Here is a 25,493-nt window from a genome sequence, read left to right on the forward strand (position 1 = left end):
TGATGTGGTACCTCAGAGTTGTTTTGATTTGCATCTCTCTAATCAATAGTGATTTTGAGCATTGTTTCATATGTTTATATGTAGCTTTCATGTCTTCCTCTGAAAACTGCCTGTTCATATCCTTTGACCATTTATCAATTGGGGAATGACTTGTATTCTTATAAATTTGACTCAGTTCTCTATATATTTTAGAAATGAGGCCTTTATCACAGACACTAGTTATCAAAATTCTTTCCCAGTTTTCTACTTCCCTCCTAATCTTGGTACCAATAATCTTTAAGCACCAACTCTAATGGTCTTTTCTCAATCCTCCTTACTCTTAACCTACATGTAGTTATCAATACAGGTGATCACCTTCTTCCCCTGGATGCCTTCTAATATTTATCTCTGGGTTTCTGTGCTACTCTTCTACTCCATTTCTCCTCCTACTCATCTAACTGTTCCTTCCTAGCTGGATCTTCATCTAGTTTGGTATTCAATAACTGTGGATCTCTCAAAAAGTATCTGTTCTCAGTCCTCTTTCCTTCTCCCTCAATATTATTTTTTTGGTGTTATTATATCTACAGTGGATGAAATTGGCATCTCTATGCAATGATTCTCAGATCTATTTATTCAGCCCTAACACCTCTCCTGACCTTCAGTCTCATATCTTCACCTGTTTATTGGACATCTAGAATGGATGTCCTGTAGACATCTTAAATTTAATTTGTCCAAAATTGAACTCATAGTCTTTCCTTCCAAACCCTCCTCTCTTTCTAACTTTCCCATTACTGTCAAGGCCACCACTTTCTACCCAGTAACCTAGCCTCAAAACCTCGGTATCATCCTCAGCCTTGCTCTTACCTACCTCCCCATTTTCAGTTGTTGCCCTGTTGTTTCTATCTTTGTGTCATTTCTCCTATACATTCCCAGATCTCCTCTGACACTGTCACCACCCTGGGCAAGCTTTTATCACTTCATGCCTAGACTCTCACAATAACCTACTCATTGTTCATCTTGCCTCTCCCCACTCCAATCATCCTCCATTTATCTGTCAAACTGATCTTCCTTAAAGTCTCTCTCATGTCATCTCTATGTTCTACTAACTTTAGGATCAAATATAGAATCCTCTGTTTAGCTTTTAAAGTCCCTCAGAAACTGGTCCCTTCCACCCTATTCAGTCTTCCTATACCTTATCTCCTCTATATTATCCCCTCTATCTTATCACCTCTATGTACTCTCTAATATGTTAACACTGGTTTCCTTACTGTTCTTCCCAGATAACTTTCTATTTCCAGACTTTATGCATTTTCCTTGGCTCTCTCTCATGACTGAAACTGTCTCCTTCCTGATAGCCTCCTAGTTCCTCTGGTTTTGTCAAGTCTTAGCTGAAGTCCCATCTTCTGCAAGAAGCCTTTCCCAACTTCCCCTTAACCTTAGTGTCTGCCCTCTATGTTTATCTTCATTTTATCTCCTATATATCCTTTTTGTATATACTTGTTTGCTTTATCCCTCCCCCCACATTAGTCTATGAGTTCCTGAGAGCAGCAATTACTTTTTGCCTTTCTTTATAACCCCTGTGCTTAGCATCATGCCTGGCATTTAATAAGTATTTAACAAATGCTTCTTGACTTAACTTGACTTGCTACTTGCCATATTGTATGAAATTTTGGTTTAACCTCATTTTTACCAGGCTACTTTCCAATCATCCCAATAGTTTATATTAGGTGGTGAGTTCTTTGCTAGAGTCTTTGGGTTTATTTTAGGCTACTATTGAATGTTTTATAACTAATGTATAACGCTGATAAACCTCTGTTTTTTAACCAGTACCAAATCGTTTTGATGATTATTGCTTTGTAGTATATTTTGAGATCTGTTACTGATACACCACCTTCTTTCCCACTTTTTAAATTATTTCTATTGAGTTAATGAAGAGTGCTACCTATGTCCTGATAGAAAGGTACACACAGTACTCCCAGTACAAAAAAAAAACCCACATATTTTTGGACATGGCTAACGTGAGAATTTGTTTTGTTTAACTTGGATATTTGATGTGAAGATGTTTTTGTTTTTTTCTTTTGGGAGAGTAAGGAAAAGAGAGAAAATAAATGCTCAGGTAGGCAGCACACCCCTCTGCCCTCCTTTCCTCAAGGAACCCCATTTGACAGTACAGTTATGTGGCTACTCAAACAGCCCCAGGGTGACTACCAAGTGTGAAGAAGGTGGACTAGTGAGTGAGCCTTTTTATGACCTTAAATGACCAGGAATCCCTGTTAATATAGTCAAAGGCTACCAGGAAGCTGCATGAAGGTTGGTGCAGTGCCCCATCCACTCCTGGAGATGGCTTTATCACTTTTTAGGAGAAACTACCCTAATTCATGTTTCCTCAAGGAGAGGAAAACCCTGATAGATATTGGTCCTACTTCATATCACACTAAAGACTTAAAGAACATTTAATGCACCTTCTACCATGTAGAAGATTTTACTGCACAACCCTCCAGAATTGGCAATACTAAGGGGGAAAAGAAAAAATATCAGGTTCCTTAAAAGAGTTATCATAAAGAAAACAATAAGAAGAAAAGAAAAAAATGAAAATAACAAAAGCCAGAAATTCTAGGTTTTTCTTGCACTCCCCTTCCTACCCTTGAGTCTCAGATCTCTACAATCTGATCATGTGGTGGGTGATGCCAAGTCTTTGCAGTTGACAGTGAGTCTTCTGATGTAAGGTGGTGACGATGAGCCAGAGCAGCAACAAGAACATTAAGGCTAAAACACAGATGATGATGCTTCCAGCATAGTCAACAATTCATCAACCTGTATCAGGATTATCTGTAGTAATATAACTAAGACAGGGAACCTGCAGCTTCAAGGCCACATGTGGCCCTCTTAGGTCCTCAAGTGTGGCCCTTTGACTGAATCCAAACTTCACAGAGCAAATCCCCTTAACAAAAGAATTTGTTCTGTAAAACTTGGACTCGGTCAAAAGGCTGCACTCAAGAACCTAGAGGGCTACATGTGATCTCAAGGCCACAGGTTCCCTGGACTAAGAGATCATAAGACTCTTGCATGCAAGCTGTCCTGGGATCTAAGTTGATACCAAAATTCTTCCAATGCTACCAACCACTCAGTATTCCCTGGTCCACCCAGACAAAAGGGGATAATACCAAATCTTTAACATATGTTTAGGATGCCCTGGACTGATTCTTGATCTGTCATTACTTCTCTGTATTAGGCCATCACAGAGAATTCTATCAGAGACACATGGCAGAGGAAGATAAGATAAGCTTCATTTTGTCTAGTAGGATGCTATGAATTTGAGTACATGTTTTAAGGGAATTTTATTTTTAGATTCCTTTCTTTTTAAAATTTTATTCTGAATTTACAAAATAAAGCAAGCATTTTCATACCAGAGTAAAATAAGAAAAAAAGATGAATGCACATGAAACTGCAGAGCTATTATGTGCAACTTGCTATTCCTTCTAAATATATAATAATTATTATGTAACTCTTTTTCCCCCTTTTTTCTTTCCTTGCCCCCTCAGAGATGGCTACCATTAGACACACATATATATGCATGCATGTATATATGTATATATGTATGTATGTATGTATATGTATGCGTGTAAAATCATTCTATACATAGTTCTATTTGTCAGTTCTTTCTCTGGATGCAAAAGGGTCTTCCTTTATAGGTCCTTTGTAGTTAATTTGGGTATTTATAATAGTCAAAATGACTTCTTTGCTCAAAGTTGTTCTTAAAACAATATTACTGTTACTTTACACAACATTGCCTTGGTTCTGCTCATTTCACTCTTCTTTTTCTTATTTTTAATCGTTCATGGAGAAAGTGGTAAGTAATATGGTCAATTTACAGTTGCAGACCTACTTAAATGATCTTATTGTGTTTGGAAAGACATTCCAAAAAATGAGAAAAATCCTAAGGGTACTGATGTAGTCTAATGTGTTTCATCAATAAGCAGCATTATTGCAAAGCATTTGTTAAAAATGTGAACCACATGCTGTCTCAAAGGTAATTATTGACCCTGAAAGATAGAAGTACTTAGTACCTGAGCACATTAAAGGCATTTTCATGAACCGAAGACATTTCTGAAATTTGTTCATTTGTAAACAGCTATGTCATGATTACAAAGTTTTTCAATAATCTCATCCAAGTATATTTTATTGGAAGAAATCATATTGCTGGTCTAAGCTGAAAATAAAGGAATAGTGTCTAGGAGAAAGAAGATTATAGTATAAGCCTTAATCATTAATCCTCAATAAAGTATAAATGGGTCTGCAATTACTAGGAGCCAAGAGGTATTATCAAACCTCTCCATGATTTACAAATGGGCCTATCCACACCTTCCCTAGAAAGTCCCACATAAAGATTCAAAGTGATGTTATTAACGGGGATGTTTACGCCCTATCAAATTAATCTGGCTCCATTGATCAGTTCAAGGAGGAAATGATGGTGAGATAGATGAAGTAATTTGCCCAACATGATATAGAGATCTAATGACAGCCAGGATTAGAAGTCTCTTAACCTATAGTCCACTGCTCTCTCCATTACAACCACCTGTATAACTTGAATATAATGTCTTTGTCTTGATCACCTCAGAGTATGTTCTCTTATGTACATCAAATGAGATAATGAGCATAGAATATTTAAATATATGCAGTGATTCTCATAACAACTCTGAGGCAGAGAGACAGACAGACATATAAGAATGCCTCTAACATGGATTGGTTTGTTCATGTTTTCTTGGCATATTTTGCCTTCAAGTACAGTTATTCTCTTTTTTTTTTTTTTTTACTCCAACTATATAATGTTTTACTAGAGCTATCCAGGTAATTCATTACATGATCTCTGTTGTATTTGGTTGTAAAGAATGACAGTATAATAGCAATCCGATGACCATTTGCTACAAGCAGACGACAAGTGAGCCAATGAACTATCTTTATAAGAACTTTTCAAGTTTCAGCAATAGATCTATTTCAAGTTACCCAAGCAGCCTTTTAAGATGCATGGACTGTAATCAAGTTTTCAGCTTCAGCTTCTCTCCTTTGAGGAGAAGTGTGGTATAGTGGGAAGAGGACTGACTATGAAGAAAAAAACTGATTCCAATTTCTGCTTCTGATATTTATTAGTGGGGTGACCCAGGGCAAGTCAGTTAACTTCAATGAACTTCAGTTTCTTTGTTTGCAAAAAGATCATGCTGTACTATCTACTCTCATAAGATTATTATGAGTAAAAAATATTGTTGCTCAGTAATATCCAACTATTTGTGACCCAGTGGATCAACTGTCCATGGGGTTTTCTTGACCAAGATACTGGTTTGTTGTTTCCCCCTCAGTTTTATGCAGGCAGAGGTTAAAGGATTTGCCCAGAGTCACACAACTAGTAAGCATTTGAGGTCAAATTTGAACTCTGGTCTTTATGAGTATATGATTCCAAGCCCACTACATCATCTAGCTCCCTCTCCTCCTCCCACCCCCATCATAAAATATAAGCTGTTAATAGTTTCAAATGTTTCCTGAAGGGAGTAGGCACTCTAGTGGAAAAAATAGAAATGGGAACAGGAAATCTGAGCTTCTCCTCCAGCTTTGAACTGAATTTGACAAAATTGTTGAACCTTCATGAACTTAAGGTTGATCAATCGGTCACCAAACATTCATTAACTTTTTCTGTTTTAGGCATTGTGCTAAGATCTAGAGATACTGAGAAAGGAAAAAAAAAAAACAGTCCCTGGCTCAAGTTCTCGTTCTGCAGTTGTTTTTTTTCTGGCTTTGTTTTGTTTAAACAGTCACCTAGTGGAAGGCAATATGGCAAAGTATAGAGACAGTTTTCAAGCCAAGAAGACCTGGACTCAAGTCCCGTTTCTGATACTTAGTGACTGTGTAAGCCCTGAGCAAGTCAGTTTCTCAGTTCCTCAGGCAGTTCTCTAAGTCTGCAAGATTCAGAGGTGATATTGACACTGTTTCCTCACCTGAAAATTACCTATGCTAATTAAATCAAAGGTCCTGTCCCTATTCCTAACTTACAGATATATGAGATTATTAAGAAGGGATAGGTAATATATTTTAACACTAACTATGCCCTATTAATTTAATATTTCTATATTCCACTGAAAAATCTATACATTTCAAACGTATGTAATAAGTAGTAGAAAACTCTATAAGTATTTCCCCCAACTCATTTATTTAATATGGACATAAATTTACGCTACAAATATTAGAAAATATATCATGGTTTTTAAAAGTGGGAATTTAACAGATTTTTCCCACTGAAATGCAGGCGAATTATCTTAAGCTAATAGGTATTACAGACAAGTCAAATGGAAAATGGCCTAGATTTGAATCTTTTCACAATTTTTATTGGTTAAAACCTGTGAAAACATTTTTTCTATAACACTTCTCAAACAATTTGGAGCCAATTTGTAAAAATGAAAAAGTTGAGCAGAAATAGTTTCTCAGTAATGACTTTGTATATATTTCATCTGTTTTATATTGAATTTATGTGAATTTTATTTTTCTTTGTAGATGACCTCAATCTAAATGGTATCTTAGGAGCTGTAATAACTGTGGCCTTATTGATTTTATTTTGTGGACTTGGAGCTTGCTATGCTCAGAAGAAAGGTTATTTTACAAGTAAGTAAATTTTTCCTATTATTACACATCTAAATGAGATGCTGTTTCTTCTACAAATTCATTATTGTTTCTGAATATTGTCCATTTATCTTCTACGATAGAAAAATGTCCTAAGGGTAACATGGGTATACCATGAAGAAACTAGGCAAATAATGATGAAAGAAACATTAGCTAGAGATGTTAGAAGGATATAGATTTGTGTTCAGGTAATTAGATATTATATATTTAAGAGAATGTTATTTTGAAAATAAGAATTGTTTTTATGGACATAAAAATCCATTTCTGATCAGAATACCTTATTAGGGGAAGGCAATAAGGTATTTAGTATTATATTTTTAAAAGCAATAGGCACAGTAGTAGAAAATCAATCAACATCAAAAGACAATTAAAAAATTGCTTTGTTATAGTAAAATAGACCTGAAAGTGTGACAATTTTTCTTTAACTTTGGAGCCAGGTAGCTCCAAATACCTGTGAGGTAGCATAGTGTGAACAAATAACTTTCAGGGGATTGACATGCATAAAATACAAAATATACTCATATATGTAAGCTTACTTACTCTGGGAGATAGTATGAAAGTTAGATCAAACACATCTAGAAACCTGGTATAGCCTGACAAGCAATACTATTACCTCCTAATTATGTACCCTCCTTTAAGATTTTCTATGAGGAAAATTATTTTTTGCAGAGTTTCAAAAAAAGTCCTTTAAGGTTGGTATCTACAAGATACGCTACTAAATTGCTTTCTCTCTGAATAGAGGTGTCATGGATATTTTGGAGGTTTGCAGAGTAACTGCTATTGTACAATGAACTTTTGCTTTCTGGGAACTGAGGCCTCAAGAATATTTTAAAAAGAAAATAAACCTAAATTTAAATGAACTCTGATCATAATTATAGCATACTGAGATATGCAAAGGAATGTTATTCCAAGTGAGTGTTATTAAAGAGATATACCATAATTAAACTGATTTATAAAGTATCCAGAAGTGCACCAAAATAGGCTAATGAAAGTGATCTGACTCCACCTGCTGGATATCAGTGAAAGTACATGTTCAAAAAAATTGGTGTTTCTACAATTTGTCTTTGTAGTTTTTAGTCCTAAGTCAAAGGACACCAGTCTTGAAATTCCTAAGGGAAACAAGAAAGATGGGACAGTGATTCATATAAAGCCTACCGGGAAAGATGACTGAGTTCATGGGAAAGCTGACATACTTGTGAAATCATTCATTATTTTTCAGTGAGCAAGAGCTCATTTTCCAACTGTTAAGGAGTTTCTTCAAGAATATCCATTTTCTTAATATTTCATTTTGAAAATAAAATGCCAAGAGTTGAAGAGGATAAGAAGGTACACTATATTTCAAAGGAGAGTTTTTAAGAAGTCATATTTTGTTTCAAATTAATCTGTATTATTCTGTATTTTCAATTGCACTAATGATATACATTTATTCTTTTGTAGAAGAAAACTCCTTTCAGTAAGTATGAGTCTTCTAAGTTTGGGGCTTTCTTTTTCCTAGCAAATCATTTTCCACGTGTTATGGTATAAAAAGTGTAAAATGTGGTTATTTATGTAAGATTCCTTCCCTTGGGAGTAAACATAAAAATTAGACTAACCATTTCTAACCTCGATGTTTAATGTTTACAATGTCGGTGCAATTATGCCGAAGTCCTACCTCCTCATAACTTTATGCAATCAGTCAATGAGACCTATAGACACAGCCAACAGACAAATTGTTGTTTGACATTAAATCACTCAACAGGCATTTATTAAATATCTACCATATATAAGATACTGACATGGATTGGGAATATAAAGACAAAACAAAAAAAACTACACCCATCCTTAAGGAACTGATAATCTGTTGGAATATATGTATATCTTAATAACTTTATTTTTTTAAATCTTTGATGCAGAATACTTTTATCCTAATTACTATATTATATTTAACTAAGTTTTTAATGACATTATATTGAACATACAATTCCAACTGTCTTGACATAAAATTTGACCTCTTGATCCAGAAACATGCATTTTTATATAAATTTCATTTTTGTGAAATGGAAAAAAATTAAATTAATGCATACACACACATTTTTAAATGTCCCCATTGTTTCATAGTGTCAAGCACTTGGGTATTGATAATACTGGCTTAGGTGTTCGATACTTGTGTATAAAATTGCACACATATTGATGTTTCATTGCATGCCACCATAAAGAAATGCTGTTAAATTAAAATCAAGACTGATTTTTTTTCTATTTAATCAAGACAACTTGGGCTTAACAATTAACTCCTATTAACCAAGAAATGATGTGTGCTTCAGAATGCTAGTTTAAAACTTCAGAATCAAGAAGTTGTGATCTAATTAATAATGTACCTTCCATGTCTCCCTAAATAGGAAGAACATGTCAGACTCTAAAGATGCTAAAATGAATGAATGTGTAAGTACTTTTTCAAATATGTTTTAGATAAAAGTATTTTAAGGAGATGGGGAGAGCTATAAAAGAATTAGATAATTTTTATTTTCTCCCATTAACACTACCAAATACCAATTGCCCATTTTCCTTTTTTCTTAAGATAAAGACTTATTTTTTCTAATGTAAAAGTATCTCTGATAATATGTCAATTACATAGTTTTGGAGAGCACAGAAAATTGACCAGACCACTTGATGTAATTTCTGTATATGCTCATCAGTATAAGAAGGAGGAGACAAAAGAGTGAATTAACTCCTATGCTATGTGGGGTATGCTAAATTATTGTTCTTCAGTTCCAAAGGGAACTGAGAAGAAATGGATTCAAGTTAACAAGGGATTAGTTTTATAGCATTATAAAATCACAGAATCAGGGTTAAACCAGGTCAGCAGAGTCAAAGGCTACAGAGAAGTCAAGAATGAGGATTGAGAAAAGACCATTGAATCTGGTAATTAAGATATCAGTGGTAACTAAGAAGAGCAATTTCAGTGGATTGATGAGGGCAAAAGCCAGATTGTGGGGAGTTAAGAAGAAAGTGAGAGAAAACCTGGAAAGACCTGTATAAACTAAAGCAAAGTAAAGTGGACAGAACCAGGAGAACAATCTACAGTGTTGCACATATTGAATAATATTCTAAAGATAATCCACCTTGAAAGACTTAGTAACTGATCAACACAATGACACCCTACAATTCCAGAAGACGCATGATGAAACATACTATCTACTTATAGATAAAGAACTGATAGACTTATAATGCAGATGCAAGCATAGGTTTTCCTTTTTCTTTTTCTTGCTTTTTTCTTTTTTTTTTTTTTGGTGGGGTGGAGAGGGAACATGGCTAATGTGGAAATTTGTTTTACATGACTGTACACATTTGTAATAGGTTTTGTTTTTCTTGCCTTCTTACTAGATGGAGAAGGCAGGAAAGGAAAAGAGAAAATTTGGAACTGAAAAAAGTAGAAAAACCTCTGTATTTTAAAAATAAATAAACAAAATTTTTAGAGATTAAAAAAGAAGAGTGAGAGGAGAGAGAGTGGAGGCATCTATTATAGACTGTTTTGTCAAGGAGTTTGGCTACAAAGAGTACAAGAAATATAGGAAAATAATTAGTGGGAATGGAAATATCAAGTGAAAGGTTATTTTTTTTGAAGATAGCAGAGACCTGGGTGTGTCTATAGACAGTAGGAAAGCAGCCAGCAGACAAGGAGAATAAAGATAAGTGGGGGATGGGAAGAGGAGGTGACAGAAAGAACAATCTATTGGAGGAAATGGAAAGGAATGGGATAATTTGTGCAGGTAGAGGGATTTGTCTTGATAAGAATATAGTCAGTCTTATACAACACAACTATTATGGAAGTCATTTGCAAAACTACACAGATTTGGCCTATATTGGCCTATATTTGGCCACCTTTTTGTGTAGGACAGGGATGAAGGAAGAAATAGGGGTAGAGGCACCTGAGTGATTTGAGATGAGAAAGAGGATAGAAGAGAAAACTCATGTTAATTGTCCTCCATTTTTTCTTTAAAATATGATGCAAGGTTCTCAGCTGAGAAGGTGGGAGAAGGAGCCATGGGAAGTTTGAGGAGGGCTGAATAGGTTTGGAAGAGCCACAATAGAAGGCGAGATAGTGAGTTGATAAAGGGATATGTGGAAAGATTGCCTTGACCAATTGAGGGTCCAGTTGAGGCTGCATAACATAAATTTGTTTTGGATCCAGTCAGGATGCTTCTGTGATTTTCTCCATCTGTGTTCATCATCAAATAGAGAGTTTAATTTCTCTCTTCAAATATTTGAAGATAAATATTGTATTTTTCCCACAAGTATTTTCTCCAAGCTAAAAATGTACAGCTCCTTCAACCAGTCTAGAAATGGTATGAACTCAAGGTCATTCACCCTCTTAGCTGAACAATTTTTAATTTATGAATACCTTTCCTAAAATGTAGTGATGAGAACAAAATATACTACTCCATATTTGGTCTGACCAAGGCAGAGTATAGCAGGACTATTATTGACCTAGCCCAAGACACTAAGCATCTCTTAAAAGTAGTTCAAAAAACCTATCTTACAATACAGGAAAGTGGGGGATAAGGGGATAAGCAGGGTGGGGGGGATGATGGAAGGGAGGGCATGGGGAGGAGGGAGCAATTTGAGGTCAACACTCATGGGGAGGGACAGGATCAAAAGAGAATAGAAGTAATAGGGGACAGGATAGGATGGAGGGAAATATAGTCAGTCTTATACAACACAACTATTATGGAAGTCATTTGCAAAACTACACAGATTTGGCCTATATTGAATTGCTTGCCTTCCAAAGGGAAGGGGTGGGGAGGGAGGGAGATAAAGAAGTTGGAACTCAAAGTGTTAGGAACAACTGTCGAGTAATGTTCTTGCCACTAGGAAATAAGAAATACAGGTAAAGGGGTATAGAAAGTTATCTGGCCCTACAGGACGAAAGAGAAGATGGAGACAAGGGCAGAGAGGGATGATAAAAGAGAGAGCAGATTGGTCATAGGGGCAATTAGAATGCTCGGTGTTTGGGGGGGAGGGGACAAAAGGGGAGAAAATTTGGAACCCAAAATTTTGTTAAAATGAATGTCAAATAAATAAATTAAAAAAAAAAAGTAGTTCAAGATTCCCTTAGGCTTCTTCAACTCAACTCAACCAACATGACATTTTCTCCAGTTACGTTTTGAGATCCTCTAGGACAAGGACTATTTCATTTTTATCTCTGTATTCTTAGAACTTAGCACGTTTACCATTTGAATGTTTTCAGAACATTTACTGGAAAATCCTCCTTGGATAGACAGAAGGAGAAAAGAAAAGGGATAAAAGTTATAGCCACACACCCTTGCACTCTAAGAGTTACCTTAAAGAAAAAGAAAAAAATGCAAAGAATGACAAAAGAAGTCATAGACTGTTCCTATTCCATTGTGAAGGACCAAGTCTTAAACATCACAAATCCAGGACAAGTAGGAGATGATGCTACATCTTTGCTGCTCATCATGCATCTCCTGATTCATGGTGGTAACAATGAGTCTGTTATTTGGAGCAAAGCCAAAAATATGAGGGATGTATAGAAGAAGATAGCGCTATTGATACAATCACAAATGCTTCTCCTGTTTTAAGGCAGTGACGATGGATAGGAGCAGCACCAGGAACAGGACAATTCATTGTCAGTCATCAGGGTTATCTGCTGTAAAATGGCAAAGAGGTTATAAACTTCTTACATGAATTCTGTCTTGGGATCTAAGCTGATCCCAAGGCTCCTCCTGTATCATCACCCACTCAGTTTTCCATGTCCCATTGAACCAAAACCTCTTCCCTAAGAGCTTCACTGGGGGATGATGCCAAATTTTTGCTGCTTTAGAGGCTTCTGTAGGGTGAGTGCCCTCTACTTCCACAGGGGCAAAATACAGACTGTTACACCTAGGAACTCAGAATTACCACCAACTAACTAAGGAATCCCTTTTCTTCCAATTAAATTGGAAGATTAAATCATTACATCAGTTTTATCTTCCCCAAACAAAGTGACTCCCAACAATTCCCACTCCTTGGCCTTTTATGGGAAGTTGTTGAAACCATTCTCAATTGAGGGAGACCTGAGCTATTGCACCTGAGCTAAGGTAACTCTGTGTGGGAGAAGAAATTAGGATGAGAGAGATAGAGTCAGCTAGAATTGCACCCAAAAGTAATCCATTCTTATCAGGTAAGTCTTCCTGGAGACTGGATTCCAGAAGTCAGTGGGTAGGAGAGCTCTTCCCCTTCCTGGGATCCCATTGATTTAGACATGGCTTCTGGACAATTGGACACCTGACCTAGGCAATCAGGTACAAGATGATGAAGGGCCAAACTTTTTTCCCTAAGATGAGATAGTGCCATTCTGCCAATTGAGGACAAATTAAAAGCTGCTTGGATTAAGTAGATGCTTCCAGTGGCACAAAGAGTGTAGTTGGGGGCAAAAATAGCTGTTTTGTCCTTAGTTAAAGGAATCATGTGGTCCTGTGCCCAGCACAAAATGGCATAGCCACTCCAAAGTCTTTTTGGCAAAGGGATGACTCCCCAAGTGCTGCTATTCTTGTGTGACCTCTGTCCCAAAGCTCGTTGGTATAGTATTCTCTTCTTATTGGTATAGATGAAGACCCTTCCTTGCATGAAGGGCAGGGTGGAAATGGTGAGAATGGGAGAGCTCCAGCCATTGTCAGCCTTATTGGGACTTTCTTCAAGCTTTGAGTTGCTTCTGGTGCTTCTGGCGAATGAAGGAGCTAGTAATCTCCATCATGCCTCTGCCTCTAGCTTGCTATATTAGAGACTGTGGGGAGTTTCCCTTTGGATGAGATTTAAGATGCTCTCTCTTGGTTAAGCTTAGTTATCTCATTCCCAACAGGAGAGATCCTTCACCTTGCATTTTCTGGTATATATTTTCCTATATATACCTTCCATGATATCTGTTTTGCTGCAATTAACAAATTATAACAAATGGTTTTCTTTTCTTCGCTGTATGTGTTCATTGTGGAACTGGTTTTGGTGAGAAAGAAGCAAAACCTTGGATATAAAACCTGATGTCCTCCTTTCTCCCAATAATGAGAAAAAGAGATCAGAAATTAGATTGAACCTGATTGTACCCCTAGATGCTCCATATTTAAGGGAGCAGATAGATATACTAGCAAGGTACCCCCTCTTTCTGAGGAGAGCAGAGTGGCCTCCAGCTCCAACTTCTCATTCTTCCTCTGGAATAAATTCAAGTCTCTCTTGGAGAAGGTCGAGGGGAGACAATGCTAGAGACGTCTATTCTTCTTTTTAAGCCTTACAATAATACTTGCTTGCTAAAAGTTGGGGAACATCCTGAGGGTTCCCCATGGGCCCTTACTTCACCTATTATAAATATTACATTTATAATAGCTCCAGCTTAGTTGTTTAGTAAGTCATATCTCTGATGGAGGCTGATAATGCTCCAGAAACAACTGAATGCAGTAAAAGGTGTAGGCAAAATTCCTCCATTGATCCTGACCCCAAAGGGAGGGGTGCTAGGCTCTCAAGAGGGAAAGAACAGGAAGTTGCTGAGGCAGGTATAGTCACAAAACATCATTTAGATTAAACTAGCTTCCACAGATGGATTATACATACCATTCTGAAACTGGTCCCAGCTGGCAGATCTGTTATCCACTATACAGTTTTGGGTCACAGATCCAGAATACAGAGAAGCAGTCACAAGTGAGGGTGAGTTCTAGCTGAGTACTGAACATGGAACAATTTTGGAAACATAGCTGGGTGACTCTGAGCCCAGGAGCAGAATGGCAAACTATTACTATCTTTTAGCCCACCTATAAATAAACCTTGCAGTATAATAATGAGGGGAAAAGAAGAAAGAGGAGTTGTTCTGAACCTGCAGAAGCTCCCAGAGGACTAATAGCAACTGAGCTCAGAAGCAGGCTATGAAAACTCATTCATACATAAGCCAACAAAACCCCACCTGGATCAGGAACTGGCAGAGTTAAGACAAGGAGGGAAGTAAACAGATCTCTCCCCAGATCATACCATTTTGGGAACACTGAAAACCCTCAGGCTCCCAAACTGAGTTGTGAAAGCAGCCAAAGGACATGAAAGGACAGAAGCATAATCCAGACATTGCCCCACCACCTGCCAGAAGTAAGCAGAGTCCAGCACTAACATAAAGTCCAAAGTCAAGAAGTAATGAGGAAACAAAACAAGGATGAGCAAAAAAAAACCCAAAACAAAAACAAGAACATGGCCATAAAGAACTACTTTGATAACAGGGAAATTCAAGACAGAAACCCAGAAGGTAATGAATTGAAAACATCTATAAGCAAAGCCTTGAAGAAAAATGCAAATTAGACACAAGCCCAGCAAGAATCTCTAGAAGAGTTAAAGAATGTTTTTTTAAAGAGCAAAATAAAATGTCATTTTTAAAATCAAATGAGAACAGCAGAGGAGAAAAATGGGAAAAGAATGAGAGTTATGGGGAAAAAGATAGGAAAAGAGAATTAATAGGTTAGTAAAATAGGTACAAAAATTTACCTTCCTGGGCATAGCAAACTGGAAAAAAATACTTCTAGAAAAATGAAGGAACTTGAGATTACGAGGAAATAGAAAGAACTAGAGTATGTGTTCCATTCCTTCTAGAGAAGAACTTTTAAAAATGGAAGAACTTAAGTTGAACTGTGTTCTAAACATCCTGGAGATAATAGGAAACAACTGAAGTTTCTTGAACCAGATTATGATCCTTGGGGGGTACTGATGGAGTTGAGGGCTTAATAGATGATATGGGCAGACCTATGCTTTAGGCATATCCATTTGGCATGTGTGTATAAGTCAGACTGGACAACTGAAGAGAATAGAAGCTGGGAGATCAGTCAAGAAGCTATTGCTATTATTCAGACAAGAGCTATGAGCACTATCTAAAATAGGTGGTTGCTGTGTAAATAGGAAAAAGGGGACAGATTTAAAATCAAAATCAGTAGGACTTGGCAACGAAGTAGGTGATGGAAAGAGGGGTAGGAAGGTTAAAAGTTGAGGATGATTCTTAGGTTGTAAAACTGGGTGATTGGCAACATTTTCATGACCTAGGAAGAAATAAGGAAATTAAGATCACTGGTGGATTTTAGAAAGGGGAAAAAATGAGATCTATTTTGGGACTGTTTGTCTATGGAGCATCCAGATGGTGATATGTTGCAAGTCAACGTACGAATGAAATTCAAGTGAGAAACAAGGTCTGGATATGTAAATGTGAGAGTAATCTTCATATAGATGACAATTGAATCTGTGGGACATATTGAGATTAGTAAGAGAGAATACTGATAAGAGAAAGAGATAAGACCTGGAACAGAACCCTGGGGTACCCTCACAGGTAGGGGACAGAACATAGATGCTAAATCCAACAAACTAGACACAGAAGAAATAGTCATTTGGAAGAAAAACCAGAAGATAATGTCAAGAAAATCAAGAAAGCAGAAAGTATCCAGAAAACAGGGATAAACAGTATCAAATGTTTTAGAGACACAAAGCAACAGAAAGATTTGAGAAAAGGTCATTGGGTTTAGCAGTTGGTATTGAGATCGCTGGTAACTTTGGAGAGAGCAATTTCGGGTAAATGGGGTTGGAAGCCAGATTGTAAGGGGCTGGGAAGTGGATGATATTTGAGTAAGAGGAATCAAAGGTAATTGAAAGCTTTTTCTAGGACTGTGGTAGTGAGGACAGATTTAGTAAAGTGGCTTGAAAAGATGTCACATTCAATTGAAGGGTTTTTTTTTAAAGTATGGGAGAATCTGGGCATGTTTACAGGCAGCTAAACAACGTTGAAGAAGCTAGTAGGTGAGAGACGAAAGGTGTTTAATTTCACTGTTCATACTGAGTTCACAGTCTACTGAAACCACTAGATCTTTTTTTTTTTTTAAAGAAAAATGGCTATCTAGTCATTCTTTCCCTATCTTGCACTTGTGAAGTTGAGTTTTTGAATCCATGTATACAGTGTTGCACTTATATCCATTAAATTTCAACTTATTTGATTCACTCATAGAGGAAGTATGGCCAAGTGAATAAATGCCAGCCTTGGAATCAGGAAGACCTAGCTTTATATCCAGCTTATGACATTCACTGTGACCTTGGGCAATCCTCTTAACCTATATATACCTTAAACAGCTGTTGGTGGAACAAGTCTTGATGCTAGGAGTATCCTACATTGATGAAATCACACATCCTTCACATATATTTGAATCCACTGTTTTTCCTGTCAACATATTTTCGAATTCTATTATCTAGTGTGTCTACTATTACTTTCTTTCTTTAGGAAATTTGATAAATAAGACATCTATGCTTTTTCCCAAGTTATCAAGTCAGCATCTGCCTCTGCAGCATGTGTGTGTATATATATATTTTTATATATGTATGTATGTATATATTTATATTTATATGTGTGTCTATATATGTTTATTTATTTATATAGAATAATTTCAAAAAGTGCTTAAAAATAGAAGAGCCTAAGATAGTATCCTCTACATTATTTCTGTCTAATATCTTCAAAGGTTAAAGTTAGTATGGTCCCTGTCCTTGGTTTTAATCACTGCATCTTCCTGTCATTCACTGAAGTAAATCTAGTACTCATAAGCCTTCACTGAAGGCTAGGAAGAGGAGTATTTCGCGAAGCTTACATTCTAATGGACAGCCATTCAACTTAGCCACCAGACAAGGATACCGTAAAAAATGTATGAAGTGATTATCCATGTAGATCTTATAAAACGGATCACCAGTCTTGGAAAGTTTAGTAACAATAATGGCTCCATTATTGGACTGTGAGTTCCTTCAGAGCAGGGACTCTTTCTTCCCTTTCTTTGTATCCCCAAAGCTTCACACAAACGTCTGTCACGTAATAATAGGTGCTAATAAATGCTAGTTGATGAACTGATTGATCTCCCCAGATGTTACCATTTCCCTTGTATTTACTTTGTATCCTTTTTGTTCATACTAATGTATGTGTATGTTGTTTCCCCCAATAGAAGACAATCTCCTTAGGAGTAAGAACTGAATTTTTTTGATTTGTTTTTATGTCTACAACTACTTAACACATTTTCTAGCACATAGTAATCCCTTAATACTTATTGTCATGTAGTTCATCGATTGGTTTTCCAAAATTTACACAGCAAAATAGTGCAAAAATAAAGTAGTGGTTGAGTTAGGAACCCATGTACCCTGGCTTTTGGCAGGCATTGACCTGCCTGAAGTCATTCGCCTCCACCAAATGAACATTTAAGATTCCATATACGCTGTATGATTCCTTAAGGACTCTCCTTTGGTTAGTTGAATCATTTGCAAAGAAGTGAAATCACTGAAAGTTGTATTTCTGAAAAAAGTTGAAATCAACAGTTTGACATACTTAGTACAGACATTTAACTGAATGTTTTTGAGCACGTTTCCAAACACTACGATGATTCAAGGAATTTATTTCTCCCTTTTGTAGTATACTATTATGTTTTTGAACTTTCTATTTTATTTATACGGTGAGAAGTTCTCTGGTACCTTCAAACCCTTTTCTGTAGCTATAGAGAAATGTAGCTGTTTTCTAGAAATCCCAGCTTCTTATCCTTCAGAATTACTTTCAGTTAAATTTCCCAGTAGTATTTAATTATTTCATCAATTGTTCTTTTAGGGCTGCCCTTAGAATCTATATACATAGTCCAAAGATTGAGATGTTTATACTGGAGCATGTGCTCTTCTCTTTACTGGGCCTTAAAATTTTTGTTAATGATATCTTTGGTTTTTGTATTATGTTTATTTCTGAATATATTTCTTCTCCCCCTCTATAACCCAGTGATCCAGGCCTTGTAGCAAATTTCCATTTGCTGTTAAATGACTTAACATCTTGATTTTTAAAATCCAGTAGAATTTTTACACCTTACAAAATTTACATCTAATATTCATTATTAATTTTCAGTGTCATAATGATAATGAATTTAGCCCATTTGGATCTTAATAAAACACATCTCAGGGCAAACATTTTTCATTTAGAAAACATCCTTTCATATTCTTCACCTAGTTCGCTATTTCAGGCAGACCCCAGCCATGCTTCACTCTGTTTTTTACCCCCAGACCATCTTTTCAACAGTATCACCAACCTGACCTGAAACCATGCCCTGATAGTTTTAACCCTTTCATCTCTTGAACTCTCTTCTGAAACAACCATGATCAAATCAACTATGGAACTGCTTACAGAAGTACTGTTTTCAGATAGCCTCATTCATTATCCCTGTAATTTTCTGCACCAAAACAGCCATCCTTAATCACCACTCATTTATTTCTAATGACTTCCCCTATTAGAATGTGACCCCTCTGAGGCTAGAGACCATCTGTGATTTCCTAGTTGTATCCCTCAGCACTTACCGCAGTGCTTGGCATACAGACATGCTTAATAAATGCTTTTTAATTCCAAGGTGACCTTTTATTCACAGCACTGACTGTCTTTCTCTAATTGATATAACTTAAGATAGTCCCAAATGTAACCAAGTATTTTTTTCATGATTATTCCATTTATAAGCAATAAATATTAATCACCTACAATGTGTAAAGTACTGGAGAAACAATGACAAAAATAAAATAGTCCTTAGGATAAAATAAATATACAGATATATAAATATAAGAGAAAAGGAAGAGAATAAGCATTTATATCGCACGTATTACGTAGCAAGCACTGTGTAAATATTATCTCATTTGATCCTCATAACTCTTTGAGGTAGGTGCTGTTATTATCTCTACTTTGTAGCTGAGAAAACTGAGCTAAATAGGGATTAAATGTCTTGCCCAGGGTCACACAGCTAGTAAGTAACTGAGGCAACATTTGAACTCAGTTCTTCCTGTCTCCAGGTCTTGTTGTCTATCCACTGAGCCATCTAGCTGCCTAAAGGTATATAAAGTATAAACAAAGGAATTTTAAGAGAGAACTACTAGTTTAACTGGAACAATGTGTATTACACTAACCAGGACAAATTAAATGCCAGTCTGATGAATTTGTACTTTTTCTGAGAGGTAATAGGGAGCTACTGAAGATTTTTCAGCTGGAGAGTGATATGGACAGATCATTTTACCCAGATCATTTTATCAGTTTGAAGAAGGAAGAAATTAGAAGTAGGAAAACTAAATAAGAGACTGTACCAGTAGATGAGGAGAGAGATGATAAAGGTTTTAACTAGGATAGAGGTTGTGTGAGTGGAAAAAGGATGCAAGAGACATTATGGAAATTAAATTGACAAGATTTGAAAACTGATTGAATATGGGGAGAATTGAAGGGTAATCAAGAATCATTACTATAAACAGAATGTGGGTGACTGACAGAATGGTTCCCTCAACAGAAATTGGGAATTGCGGGAAGAGATAGGTTTTGGAGGAAGTATCATGAATTCTGTTTTGAACATGTGGAGTTTGAAATGTCTGTGGGACAGGTAGAAATGTCTAACAGGCAACTAGTAATATAGGACTGTCATTTAAGAGAAAGATTAGGGCTAGTTTTATAAATTTGGGAGTCATTAGCATTTAGATGATATTTGAACTTATGGAAACAGATGAAATCAATATAAGAGAAAATATAAAGAATAAGATCTTGCAGAATAAAATTATATCATTCTGCCATTTACTGAACTAGCAAAATAAAATTCCTTTAGTAAAGCTTTATCCACCTGTAATGTAGTTCAGAAATGTACTTTCAGAGTACAAAGCACCAAGGTGAAGCAAATGTGGTACTTGGAAGGAGCAGGGAGTATGAGGTTGCTGAAGGATTTTCTTTTTTCCATTTTCCTTCAGAAAGAGGGCTTCAGTGTAGAGCTCTTTAGGAATTCCAAGCCAAATCCAAGATGATAAAGAGATCCCCAAAAGGCAGGCTGAGACAGACAGAAACATAACTCTAAGGGACTTCTCTCCAGGGTTCTGAAATGTCAAGAGCAGTAACTTCAGAGGATGCTAAGATCACAGCTTTAAAGCTGGAAGGCACCTAAGAGTCCTTTTGGTTCAGTCTCATTTTATAGATGAGGAAACTGAAGAGTAAGTTAAAGTGTAAGTAAAGAATAAGTTCAAGTAACTTTCCTAAGGTCAAATAGACTGTAAGTGGCTGACAAGGAATTTGAACCAAAAGCCTCTGGCTCCAGAGCCTATGCATTTCCCAGCATATCATGGTGACTCCCCATCTTGGGGGAACTGGAATGAGCCAGATTCTTTGCCATGAGTTGGAATTACATGATTGAATTTAATAATGAAATTTATTAGAAATAAATATAAATTCCTTTATCTCTTTAAGAAATTCGATAGGACAGGTGCAGAATGGAGAAACTAGACAGAAACTCATGTGGGAAAAGAGTTAGGAATTTTAGTGGACTGCAAACTCATTTGGCATGACTGACAGAAAAGGTAATGAGGTCTTAGTACCAGATTGTTTTTTAAAAGACATCCATAGTCTCTGAAATAAGGGAAGTAATAGTTCCACTAAGCTGAGGTGTTTAGATTATTTATCAGTTCGGGTGTAATATTTTAAAAGACCATTGTTAAAAAAGAAATGCATACTAAGAAGGGTGACCAGAATGCTGTAGTTATCATGTAGTTATCACGGGGAACGTAGTAACTACCTTCAGATATGTGAAGGATTGTCATGTTGAAGAGGGAATAAATTTATTCTAGGATGATCAAAAAGACACAATTAGCGCCGGTGTGTGTAATCTTCTTCCCCAGATATTACCCTGTATTAGGTATGTGGCTGTGTTATGATACCTTTCAACTTATATATTTGAGAATAGATTAATAATTATGCAGACCTTTTTAACTGCTAAGACAAAAGGAGGGAAACAGATGTGGAAGATTACTAAAGAAGCCTGTTCCCCTGCTACTATTTGCAAGTCTATTCCACTCAACAGTTTTAGAATCTCTTGACTCGTGTATACTTTTTGTTTTTCTTTATTTAAAATCTGAAAAATGTAACACTAGAATTCATTTTAGTTGAATGATTTTTGTAATAACAATAGCTAGCATTTACATAGCACTTTAAGGTTTGCAAAGTGCACAATTATCCTCTCAACAACTCTGAGAGTTAGGAGTTTTTCTTCTTCCCATTTTACAGATGTAGAAACTGAGTCAGGCAGAGGTTAATGACTTTTCCTAAAAATCCCATATCTAAATGTCTAAGATTGGTTTTGAATTTGTATCTTCCTGACTCAATTTCCAACACTCATTCCACTGTACCACCTAGTTGTCTTTTTTGGAGTTTTTACTTAAAAAAAGGATATAGATTTGTAAACAAGGTATTTGCATAGCTAGTAATTATATATTTGTTAAATTAAGTGAAATAATGTAATTAAATTTGCTTTTTTCTACCCTTAGGATTTCAAGCACACAAAGTCCTTTGTAATTTAGAAGACTTCTTACTTTGAGATATACCCAAACCACTGTTTGTTAAAAACAAATTATTAAAAATGATATTAAAAAACTGTGCTTTGTCTTACATTTAACAAAAAACACATAATGAAATCAGAAAGATAATTTTGGTTAAAATTTTATCATGACCTCTATAGTATTTGAAACATTTTAAAAAAATAATCTTAAGCATTTAACGATGAATTCTGATTTGGGTTTTGTTTGGGGTTCTTGTGTCATATTTGTTAGTCACAAGTATCACAATGTCCTTGTATGTATGCATATCTATATTTCTCTCTAGTATTTCTGTCTTATTTGGCAGCTTAGGTATCTTCTCACAGCTACCACTGTTTCTGAAAGAAAACATTTAAATAGCTTACACTGAAGGCCAAATTGTCCTACAGCCCAAGAAATCATCAGTCCAATATACTTTCTTTGTAGGTACCCATTTGGGGGTTGGGGAGGAGGTTCCAGAACACTCTCTGAAATAAAGAGTCTATTTGAACATATAACAGCCAAAATCTTATTTTTCTATCCCAAGACAAACTTTATTCACCTATATGAGCGAATTCATATAGAAGCACATCTGCGTAAACTCCATACACTTTATTTTTGTTTCTCTATGGCGTACCAAAAAGTAACCTTCAGGAAAGGAAGAGTGCATGTTGTGTAGGATACCCTTCACAAAGCCCGAAGCAGGAAAGACAACTGTTGGGATATACCTGGTTCCAAATCCCAATTCTGGCACTTAACTAGTTGTCTGACTACGTGCAAGCCTTTTTGCTCCTCAGTCTTCATATCTCTGAATTTGGGAATAATAACGTCTACTTTATTTATCTTGCAGAGCTGTCATAAAGATCAAATGAGATAATATTTGTAAGGTACTTTATAAAACTTACAGTACTATATAAATCTCAGCCATAACAGCAACGATGCCAATAACCATTCCTTTTCTTCTTTCTCTTCCTTTTAATACATTCAGTGCAAGAAACCTGGAACTAGGCAAGGAAGGCAGCTATTTACGGCAAACTGGGTTACAAGCAATACTTTTATTATAACTGTTTTAAAATGTACATATTCTTAATACCAAAATATTCTATTCTTCATGACACATTTATTTTGAGAAGTCAAGTGTTATAGTGATGGAAAATAGCTTCTACAGCAATGTTTCCAAACCTGTGGGGTTGAGAAGCCCACCAGAGTAGCAGAGTTATTACAAGGAATTCATCTCATTTAAATGAGTTGGTATAAGTAATAAGCAAACATATCTTCTCTTAGCTGAATAAGTGGCACACATATGTATTTTTAAAATAGATTCTTATTGATATATTTTGTTTTTATATCACCTATATTTCCCCATGCATCCCTCCTCCCACAGAGAGTCATCTTTTATAACAATATTTCTAAGAGAAAGATGAAAAAAATTTCATCAAAACCAATCAATGCATTAAAAATAGTCCCACACTTGTATACCCACAATTCTGTAAAAGAGCAGGGGGAAAGTATACGCTGCTATCTCTTCTTTGTGGCCAACATTGTTATTAATATTTTCACAACCTTCAGTTTTAATTATGTTGTGATTATTGATCTTTCCAGTGTTATAATCATGGTTTATATTGTTTTCCAGGCTCTGCTTACTTCACTTTATATCAGTTCATATGTCTTTCCATATTCCTTGTAGTCATAATTTTTGTCATTCCATAATATTCCATAATACAGCAATATTCCATAACACATATTTGGCCATTCCTCAATCAGTGGGCATCTGCTTTGTTTTCAAATCTTTGTGATCACAAAAATGCTGCTATTGATATTTTATTGTATAGAAAATCCTTATTTTTTGATAATGACCTTCTTTTGGTAGATGCCTAGCAGTAGAATTTCTAGGTTAAAGGAAATGGATATTTTAGTCATTTTTTTACATAATTTCAAAGTTTTCCACAATGGTTGTATTACTTCACAGTTCTACCAACATTGCATTGCCTATCTTTCTCCAACTGCATTGACCACCTATCTTTTATCATATTTACTATTTTACTGGGTGTGAGATAAAACCTAAGGGTTATCGTGATGTGCATTCCTCTTACTATAAGTGATTTTGAAACATTCTTTCATGTGGTTGTTAATAGTTTGAAATTCTTCTTTGGAGAATTGTTTGAGGAATGAGTTTTTGAAGTATTCCTATTATATTTCATATAAATATTTTTCCCTATTGATCACTTTCCTTTTCATCCTATATGTATTAACTTCTTCTGTGTAAAATTTACAATTTTATGTTATTATAATAACCTATTTTATCTTTTGTTATTCTCTTTAGCCCTTATTTGGTTAAGAATTCATTCCTATAGTTATGAAAAGTATATGTGTTTCTCTTCCAAAAAATTTTATGGTATTATCATTAATATTAAGATCACACAACTAATTTGAATTTGTTGTGGAATAGGACATAAGAGGTTGGTCTAAAATTAATTTCTGCCAAATACTTGCTAGTTTTCTGAGCAGTTCTTATCATATAATGAATTATTTCCTAAGTAATATATGATTTCTGGTTTCTGAATTATTCAGTTCAATGATTTCTTATTCTTCTTTGTCCAGACTTTTCTATCTATCTATTTTCTGTTTTTAAACTACTACCAAATGATTTTGATGATTGCTGTTTGATAAAATATTTATGCTCTGAAAGGTCTATTCTTCCTTCATTCTTACCTTTTCTATTATTTCTCTTTATACTATAGGCTTTTCCTTCCTCCAAATGAATTGTGTTCATTTATCTAGCTCCAGAAAGGACCCCTTTGGTAATTCAATTGGTGGAATACTCAATCTGGAAATTAACTTTGTCAGTATATCATTGTTCTTCTGTTGCCACACCCTAGCTATGACCAGTTCCTTGTCTAGCTATTGAATTTTAAAGTGAAATTTGTGTAGGTATTGAATGTACTTTGCTAGACTGACTTCCAAGTATTTTAAGTATTTTGTACTTATTTTTGTAGTAAGACTATGAACTTACTCTCCCAGAGCAAGTCTGACTATATATCGATCTTAGGGTTCTAGAAATAACCCTGAGGAGTAGGGCAAGGCAAGGCAAGAAGTATTTGTACACTAATGTTGCTGGCTCAAGGTCCCTATTCTACTGTGTTCTTTGCATTGTTAGCTGCCAGAGATTAGGGTCCCATTTCCATTTAGTCAAATCAGGCATGGTGCAAAGTGCTAAAGATACCAAAAGAGGCAAAAGACAGTCACTGAACTCGAGGAGTTCATACTCTAATGGGAAAGATAACAAGCAAATATATACAAATAAGCTATATACAGGATAAATAGGAAATAACTAAGAAACAGAAGCCAGTAGAATTAAGAAGGGTTGGGAAAGACTTCCTGTATTAGATGAGATTTTAGCTGGGACTTAAGGGAAGCCAGTAGGCAGATATGAAGAGAGAGAACATTCTGGGTATGGGAAACAGCTTGAGAAAATACCTGGAGCCAAGAAATGGAGTATCTTG

General features: G+C 35.7%; 1 protein-coding gene across 6 annotated transcripts in view; it reads left to right on the forward strand.

The window, feature by feature from the left end:
• The window catches only part of JAM2 (junctional adhesion molecule 2), a 120,851-nt gene that overhangs the window by 75,934 nt on the left and 19,424 nt on the right, over positions 1–25,493 (forward strand). For 2 of the 6 annotated variants that reach the window (XM_072614899.1, XM_072614901.1), the window contains exons 7-9: positions 6,520–6,627; positions 8,083–8,098; positions 9,021–9,063. In XM_072614899.1, the coding sequence (XP_072471000.1) occupies positions 6,520–6,627; positions 8,083–8,098; positions 9,021–9,063 (167 nt within the window). Of the gene's footprint in view, positions 1–6,519; positions 6,628–7,864; positions 7,971–8,082; positions 8,099–9,020; positions 9,064–21,963; positions 22,466–25,493 lie in introns of those variants that run through there. The other 4 variants (XM_072614903.1, XM_072614904.1, XM_072614902.1 and 1 more) reach the window with 3 other exon arrangements.

Source organism: Notamacropus eugenii, chromosome 5 (genome assembly GCF_028372415.1).
Source record: "Notamacropus eugenii isolate mMacEug1 chromosome 5, mMacEug1.pri_v2, whole genome shotgun sequence".
In the NCBI taxonomy this organism is placed as follows: domain Eukaryota; kingdom Metazoa; phylum Chordata; class Mammalia; order Diprotodontia; family Macropodidae; genus Notamacropus; species Notamacropus eugenii.